At 45.4% G+C, this 9,059-nt stretch overlaps 1 protein-coding gene across 3 annotated transcripts in view; it reads right to left on the bottom strand.

The window, feature by feature from the left end:
- Positions 1-681: 681 nt before the first annotated feature.
- SLC9A6 (solute carrier family 9 member A6) overlaps positions 682-9,059 on the bottom strand; it is a 53,686-nt gene continuing 45,308 nt past the window's right edge. For 2 of the 3 annotated variants that reach the window (XM_034648921.1, XM_019800388.2), the window contains 2 exons: positions 7,305-7,410; positions 682-3,412 (listed from right to left, as the gene is read on the bottom strand). In XM_034648921.1, coding sequence (XP_034504812.1) covers positions 3,140-3,412; positions 7,305-7,410 — 379 coding nt within the window. In that variant the 3' untranslated portion in view covers positions 682-3,139. The remainder of the gene's footprint in view (positions 3,413-7,304; positions 7,411-9,059) is intronic. The other variant, XM_034648919.1, reaches the window with a different exon arrangement.

Raw genomic sequence — 9,059 nt, 5'->3', positions numbered from 1 at the left:
TCCCTACCCTTCCCCTCTTTACACTCCTGTGCTGAGTCAGGTTAACGTACTTGCTCAAATCGAATTTTGGGCTGTATTTGTGAATTATAAAACATGGTTTGTTCCCGAAAAGAGATGTGTGTAGGCCCACCACCTGTGTCTCTCACTGGACCATGAACAAGAAATCTGGTGACAAAACAGAGTACTAGTGTGGTTGGTGCCTCTACTAGACAAAGTTGCTGTCAGCAAACCCTAACCTATAAAACTGCGCATGTAGAGAAAGAAAGACCTATCTTTAACTTGGAAAAAGGGCTATTTGCGTGAGCATGCTTTCAACTGAACTTGGCACAGCCTTTCTACCTATCCAGACACAGAATCTACTCTCACCATATAACGGGACTGACATTTTCATGACATTATCCATTTCCGAGCTAACAGGCTACAAATCAATGTGACAGAATTTGACTGCTTTGAGTATTATTTCTTAAATGGTCCAATTGTGACCACAGGTAAATATGTCTAGCCTCACACGTAAGCCCCCAAATGGGCAACCCCATACGTTACATTCTGGGAGGTTTCTGTCTGTCCTTTTTTTAAACATCAGTCTTCCCTGCTTTCCCAGTAGGTGTATAGGTAGAAAAATAAATGAAGTCATCACTCTTTACTTCTCACTAGAATAAACTGTGACTCAAGTACAGTGAGTGGTTATTTGCAAGGCTATAATTTTTTTAATGACAGATTTTCCTAAAAGAAACCACTATAACATCTGTCCAAGTACTCCAAGGGAAAACAAAAAATACATACAGATTAAGTCTAGTTCTTTAACAGCACATCGCCAAACACAGACGACGAGGATAAAATGCCAAGGAACCTCACAAAATAACTTTAAAAGATGCAATGTTTGAGTCATTCAAACGCGTAGGGTTCACAAAGAACAGAACGCTTAAGTCCGAGAGCAGCTCTACTTTGTGCGTGCTGGTAACTCAAACTGTCCTTCATTCGAGTTCACTCAGGTGTCGAAGACCAACGGGTATATGAGCACAGTTGTTTCTTCTTTGCTTGGAGGTGTGTGCACAGATGAGAGGAGAGGAGAAGCTTCCAGATGCTAACATAAGCACAGCGGCCTCGGTTCCCCTTTGACAGAGTACGAAGGCAGATTTAGTGGACTCAAGCTGTATCGGTTTCCCTAAGAAAAAGTCTTCTGCATGCTGAAAGAGATGAGTACTGCAGGTGTCATGCTAAGTATTTACAGCCATTTTCATAAAGTGAGCTCAGTAACCTGACAGAATAAAAAAGGTAGTTGTTAATTTCTTGTACAACCTTTTACAAGTCGAATAACTACGTGGGTGAATGACGCTGAAGTTCAAAGCCCCTCAAACACACACTAACAAGAGATGAGAGACTGCACGAAGAGGCACACGTCATACCAAGTGCACATGTCACGGGGTTCCTGCATAGCAGGAAAGTCGCTACCACTACGTAACAGATGGCTCTGCCAACAGCCAGAGCTGCCACTCAAGGGTACAACAGAATTCCCTTAAAACCTCAAGGAGTGTTTGCAACAGTACAGACAACTCGGGGAGAATAAGTACATATTTTGTTTGGAAAGACATCTTTTGCTGGGCAATTCGAACATCATGTAAACACATCCGTTTGCGAATTGGGTAAGATTTAAGGCAATGCTACTCAGACCCGAGGGGGGAAAAGACCCACAGAAGTTCCTCGTTGTCTTCCGAAACATTAACAGGTCAGGCTCAACATCAGAACGTATCCCCCTTCTAAGCATTCAATGCACCGGTACGTTTTTTCATCATTACAAAATAGAATCTACTTTCATTCTCTGAATAGGAAATGGGAAGTCGCTATGGACTTTAACTTGAAAACTGTAAAAAAAAAAAAACAAAAAACAAACCCACACCCACACACACCCACATGGCAGCTTAGGTATTTCATATGAAAAGCTAACATGGAGACAAAGACAAGTCTAGCCGGTGCGCGTAAAGGAAGCACGGCCCTTACGATAAGCTCCAGGGCGGCGCGCTGCTTTCCGACTGACCTTAATGTAGTGTGAACGATCATGGGGTCATAAATTAACTTTAAACATCAACTACACACTAACGAATGACAATGAGACACAGTAAAGTTCCAAAATTTTACATTTTGCTCCTGTTTGGCTGCTAAAGAGCAGCGATTTATATTGATATAAAAACATCTGACCACGAAGCTTGCTATACAGATAAAGTACATGATCAAAAAGTAAGCAGCAACTGAGTTTCTTATTTAAACTTATCTGGTATGGAATATTTACATGTTCGGGAAGAGAGATCTCCGAAGCACCCCCACCTTCTCTTTACTCCGCTCCTGTGCTCTGCCCCGGCCCCCGCCGATGCAAACCACGCACCCTGCACCGTGTACACCTGCACTTCAGCTAACCTGGCAGGATCACGTGACTCCTTCCTACGGTCTCGCTCTGGGAGAAAAGCAACACAGCTTTGGATGTCATCTGTAGCCCTTCTTTTCTGAACACCAGTGTGCTATACTCAATGAATCTGTTCCTTCATAGCAAGGCGGGGAAGAGGGACTCCCCCGCACTTCATTCCCAACTCTAACAGGACAAGATCTGATCACCATCAGCCTCTAATGCCACAACAGGCCACCGGAGAAAAAGGAAAGACAATGGTCATGACCAAGGCAGTAGCAATGAACACAAGCTTCCCAACAAAGGAACCTCTTCCCTCCCTGGACTTCCCCAGAGATAATAGTCCCTCTTTCCTCTCCCTCCCCTCCCACGAAACAAAATTAAGTCACGGCACAAGAACTTGGTACTCCGGTTAAGTATCAGGTAAGTGTAAGAAAGAGTAAATCTGTCACTTGATATACTTTAACTGAGACGTAAAGCTAACAGAACACACAATATCACTGTGAAAATGACTTTTTTCTAAAACAGATCCAATCTACATAGTGCAGCCAAAGAAACGTAAAAGAATAGTTTGTTCACAATCTGCCTCGTACAGGATATTTATATTCTCTCAATGCCATATAAAGAGCATTTATATAGCTTAAACATTCAGAGACATGCACTGGGACTTTTTAGGTAGTACAAATTTCTTCACAATCACATGTGCAAATTTTACAAATCACTAAGTGAGTATTAGTAAGCTTAGGCTGGACTGTGTCTCGTATTATCTAACAAATTTAATGGGGGTTCGGAATCATCCATAGGAAGAACCAGGCGTGTTCCCCGAATGACCAGTTCGTGGTCCCCAAATGCAAGCTCCCGATCCAAGGCATCTTCAGAACTGTTTCCCATAAACCTCCTAGGGGCGCCGGCTGCTCCTGATTCGGTGTTCACAGTAGAATCCCCATACGTCAAACTAATATCGCCATCGTTGAGAATAAGATCGGAGTCATCGTCTTTCAATTGCTCCTGGTTCTAAATGCAAATAAAATAAGTCTTAAGAATTGCCATGTGACTCAAGAAACATTTCCAATAGAAGACTTTTCAAAGATTCCCTATTTAAAACCCTTCAGGGCTAGCCTGCTGCCCTCGGGATAAAGCCCACAGTCCTCACCGTGGCTTAAAGACACCGCGTGACTCGGGCCCTTCCTGACCCACCCTGCCCCACCTGGCATCTGCTTCACCCACTCCAGCCGCCCTATCATGTGCCCGCCATCTGAACTGCTGACAGGTGCCCCCATCACTCCTGCTATCTCTTTCCTCCTGTCTCCCCCACGCCCCCTCCTGTGACCAGAGCCTGTTGATCACTGAGGTCTTGGCTTAAAAGAAAGCCCCTTCCTGCTAGAAGTCTTCCTTGATCTTGCAAAGCTGGCTGAGGCATGCCTCCTGTGCTCTCTCCCGGCGTCCTGTACTTAGCCCCAGCCCTACACTGCCCTTCACCCTTGCGCCGCAGCTGCACGCACGCTGGTCTGCTCTCACAGCCCACACTAGCCTCAGAGCCCCTTCTACGCTCTAGTCCGACCACCTGACAGCTCGGGGCACACAGAAAGTATTCTCCAAATGTAAGTTCAGTGGATCACTGAGTGGATTTATAAGTGAAGCTTTTACTTCAGTATGAACAATGCCTAGAGATACAATATCCCCCAAATATGTTGAACCCTCACCATATACTTGTCTCCCAGCTCAATAAGCTTTTGGTTCTCATGGAGACTTTGTGGCAAAAAAAGTAGAATTAAATAAAATTCTACGAAAGGGGGGAAAACAATCAAGCATATATATAAGGCCACTCTGGTAAATAAAAGAATGTTATATATGCATAGAAAAGTTTTGAAGGGTAGTCAACAAAATAATGATCATTAGCTCTGCATGATAAAATTGCTAGTGATTTTTATTTTCTTATGTTTCTGTACTAAAATTTTATTATATTGAGTACATATTACTTTTAAAAATCAGAAAGTCATCTTTCTTTTTTTTTTTTTTAAAGATTTTATTTATTTGACACAGAGACAGCCAGCGAGAGAGGGAACACAAGCAGGGGGAGTGGAAGAGGAAGAAGCAGGCTCCCAGCGGAGGAGCCTGATGTGGGGCTCAATCTCAGAACGCTGGGATCACGCCCTGAGCTGAAGGCAGACGCCTAACGACTGAAACACCCAGGCGCCCCAGAAAGTCATCTTTTTCTAATATGAAGCATAAGAATCATTCTAAACCACTCCTATGGATCTGGCAAAAAAGTCTGTGACTAATACTCCTTGAGGGAAGTAAAGCTGATAAAAACAGCATACATCCAGCTCTCCTAAGCTGTGTGTGTTTGAGAAATCTTAAATTTTCTAAGATAGACTGAGGAGACTGTTAGACACAAATTTAAAACAGTTTCAATTTGCTGTTGCTAGAAATTTGCCTCAATACTCAAAGCCATGTGAATTAAAAACCAAATAAACCCATTCCACCAACCAACCACAATGTCCCCCTGCCCCGTACAGTATAATATGGAAGGCCCACCAGGGTCTGTCCCCTCACTTAGCAATACTCACAACAAAGTTCGGGGGCACCTTCGCACACCAGCAGGGGCTCTTCAGCACCTTCTAAGATCTTTATTAAGTTTGGGGTTTGGGGAAATATCTATCAAATTTTAAAATGCATATATGCCTTTTGACTCCGCAATTTAACCCTTAAAATCTATTTTATATACCTTTATATACTTGGATAAATTCATAGGCACAAGAATATTTACTATAAACATGGTTTGTAATCACAAAAAAGGAAAGGAAACTTAAAGGTCTATCCGTAGGAGACTGATTAAATCAATGCTGGTCCAGCCACACTACACAGCCATGAATAAAGAGAAGATAACGGGTCTCGTGTACTCATAGAAAGGTAGCCATGATATACCATTAAGTGAAAAATGCAAGTAGCAGGACAATGCAATTGTGATCTCATTTGTATAAAACAGTAACAAAGCTATACATGTAAGTTTGTGTAAATTTGTGCAAAGCTATATATATGCATGTAAGTAACATGTACTTCCTGTGTATCAGGAAGTATACACAATAAATCCTTCATAAAGACTGTCTCTGGGGGGAAGTAGGTAGGAGAAGGAGCAAACTGATTTTTCACTTTGTACATTCCATACTGTTTGAATATCTGGCCACAAGTATGGTAACTTATAACTAAAGGTAATCAACAAACAAAAAATAACATTAAAAATTAAGTTTTATGGTTGTTATGGTTACAGGGTACCCCCCCCCAAAAGATGCTGAAATCCCAATCGCCAGTACCTGTGAATGTGACCTTATACGGAAATAGGGTCTTTGCACATGATCAAGTTAAGATGAGGTCATTAGTGTGGGCCCTGATCCAGTATGACTGGTGGGTGTCCTTGAAAAAGGGGAAATTTGGTGACACACACACACGGTGTCATGTGAAGATGAACACAGAGATGTGTGTAATGCATCTACAAGCCACGCAACACCAAAGACTGGCGGCAGACCGCCAGGAACTGCGGAGAGGCCAGCAGCACGTTCTCCCTCACGGCCCTCCGAAGGAACCAACCCTGCCCACACTTTGACCTCGGACTTTGAGCCTCCGGAACCACAAGGCAACACATTTCTGGTGAGCCGTTCAGTCTTTGGTACTTTGAGACGGCAGCCCTAGGGAATGAATACAACAGTGTTGTATTTTGCTATATTCCTCGGGACGCACCGTTGTTGTGGAACTCTCGGCTTTTGGTGACGGTGAGGGGGTCTCTGGAATCCAAGGGCCGAGCCTCGCTGACTGAACTGACAGAGCTGGCCGCCCCTCTGCACAGAGCCTCGTGGGCTGACAGGGCACAGAGGAAACGGAGGCTGCTCGAGAGGGGAGCCCGGGCAATGTGGTTGGGAGAGACACGACTCCATGGGTGCTCCCCCCGCCCCTGCGCACAATCTGTCAGAGAAGGAGATGGACTCAACGGCCCACAAAGCTGTAGGGCACCCCGCCCTGTAGGCGCCACCTCTACTAAGACTCCTCTTCCCGTCCGTTCTCTGGGGGCTCTGCTCTAACGTACCACAAAGGAGGGTGCAGGGAACTGCACGGCGCCTGTCTACACTGCTTCGCCACTGCCCTGTCGCTCTACTCAAGCTGTTGCGTCAGACTAGCCCAGGGGGTGGGCTCCGTTAATGTGGGCGCTATCCGATGCCACAGGTTATTTTTGAAGGGCTGGGTTGGAAGCAAAGGTTTTTTTAAAAAGAACTTGAAAAATAAGATGTTCATATTTTAAAATAAAGGCTGGTTGGCATTTGTCATTTCTTTCTGTGTTGCGACGCTTGGCGAGTCACCAATCTCACGTTGGTAGCTAAGGAAAAAAATATGGATTCCAGGTTCCACGTAGATAGGCTCGTGCCGCCTAGCAGTGCGGAACACCAGTAGATAAACTCTTCCTGATGTCCAAAAGTTGGCAGGTTTGAAGTAAAAGACCATCTGTTGCACTTTAGGGGTATCAAAAATTGTTTTATTAATCCTCTCAACATGCCTGTGACCACTCTAATTCACAGATGAAAACATAACTCATTCAGTACCGGGCGCAGGCCACATACCGTAAATAAACGAAAGCCCGTGTGGAAATAGAATTATTTACTAAAATCACTGACAGTAAGATGAGGTAATACACTAGATCTCTTTTCAAATGCTGTTTCAAAGACCGTGAAATTGTATCTCTAGATTTCTATATGTATCTATATGTATTTTCTGGCTGGGCAAAATAGGCTCGTATTCCCTCTCATGGATTTTATACCTTAAACACAAGTGAAGCAAAACCAAATCCATGACGCATCCACAGAGCAGAAAAAATTAACCTCATGAAGAACTTAGGTTTGGGATAAAAGCAACTTACTTCGTAAGCCTGGGGGCTGGTCAGGCACCTGGCAATGGGCCCGCAGCAGGCAGGGAGCGTTGTAGTGAGAGGAGGTCCACTGTGAGTCAGCAGGGGCTTCAGATAGCTAAGCCACAGGTTAAGGAAGAGCCACGGCCCCTTCTTTGCAAATGCAAAAGAACCAGTCATGTGATCACCACCACCCTCGTGGTGTGCCCCCACTTCAGAGGACAGCAGAGGGTTTTCACAGATGTTGCCTCATTTCATGGCCAAGTTATGCCAGTGAGACCACAAAGGGAGGTTCTGTTATGATCTCTGTTTCACAGAAATGGAAACTGAGGCTCAGGGAAAGGAATAATCCACCTAAAAGTCACACAAGGAAGCAAGTGAAGGACCCACACGAATCCAGACTGGTTGGATACCGAGTCCTGGGCCATGTCCACTGCTTTTCCTATTGCCTTTCTGCTTTTACTAAAACCAAAGGGAAGACAGAATCACTCTCAGTTTAGCGCTGAAGGAGACAGGGTAGAAAGGAAAGAGTAGTAAGAGTCACAAAAAGATGAAATTTTCCAGTCACAGAATTTAGTAACAAAAATGTCATTTATTGGGAGGAGTCCAAGATGGTGGAGGAGCAGGAGGCTTAAATTTTGTCTGGTCCCAGGAATGCAGCTAGATAGCTATCAGACCATTCTGAACACCTACAAACTCAACTGGAGAATGAAGAAAAGAATAGCAGCAACTCTAAGAACAGAATAGCCACCACTTTCTGCAAGGAACCCAGTTTAAAACAGGAGTTGAGCTCCAACTCGGCGTTCCAAGATGGAGGAGCAGGAGACCTAAAGTTTGTCTGGTCCCAGGAATTCAGCGAGAGAGCTACCAAACCATTCCAAATACCTATGAATGCAACTGGAGAATGAAGAAAAGAGTAGCAGAAACTCTATGAACAGAAAGGCAACCACTTTCTGCAAGGAGGAGAAAAGATGGAGGAGGAGTAGGCGACCCTTTCTCAGCTGGTCCGAGTCGAGCTGGATATCGACCAGACCATTCTGAACACCCACAGAATCAGCCTGAGACGCAGGAAGATACATCTGGATCTCTACAAATGAACATCTCCAGTGCTGAGTATTGAGGTACAAAGCTGGGAGCCGTGAAACTGCGCACAGATATCGGAAGATAAAGGGAAGGGGGAGGGAGCCTCTGCGCTCAGGAGCCGGGAAGCAATAGCCCCTTGTGCTGGGGAGCGGGCGGGACTCTCAGACCAGCACCTGCAAGAGAGCAGACTGAGACAGTGAGCGTGGGAACGCCCGTGTCCAAACTGAAAACAGGAGCCCCCGACCGCACACTCGAACTAGAGTGAAGCCGAGAGCTCAGGAGTTCAAGCGCGACCAGACTGAAAACTGACGCTCCAGAGCACAGGCGAACCATACCGAAACAGGGAGTTAAAGTGGCCAGAACATCAGTGGAGAAGGGGCCGCAATCCCTCCGTTCTGAGACAGAGGCTGAATTTCGGCCGCTGCTGCTCTGACTCTCAGAAGAGGNTCAGAAGAGGCACAGCAGAACGCCAGGGAAAGCCGCCAGAGAACAAAAGCCCGGAAATACCGGCTCACAGGGTGCCCATCTCCATCCCCCCTCGCAGGGGACACGGAGACTCTACCCAAACAGGGTTTCCTGAGTATCAGTGCAGCAGGCACCTCCCCCAGAAGGCGGCTGAAAAATCAAGAAGCCCACAACCCAGGGCGCCTGAGTGGTGCAGTCATTAAGTGCCTGTCTTCAGAT

This window comes from Ailuropoda melanoleuca, chromosome X (genome assembly GCF_002007445.2).
Source record: "Ailuropoda melanoleuca isolate Jingjing chromosome X, ASM200744v2, whole genome shotgun sequence".
NCBI classification, from domain to species: Eukaryota; Metazoa; Chordata; class Mammalia; order Carnivora; family Ursidae; genus Ailuropoda; species Ailuropoda melanoleuca.
This window is presented reverse-complemented; position numbering and strand designations above follow the sequence as displayed.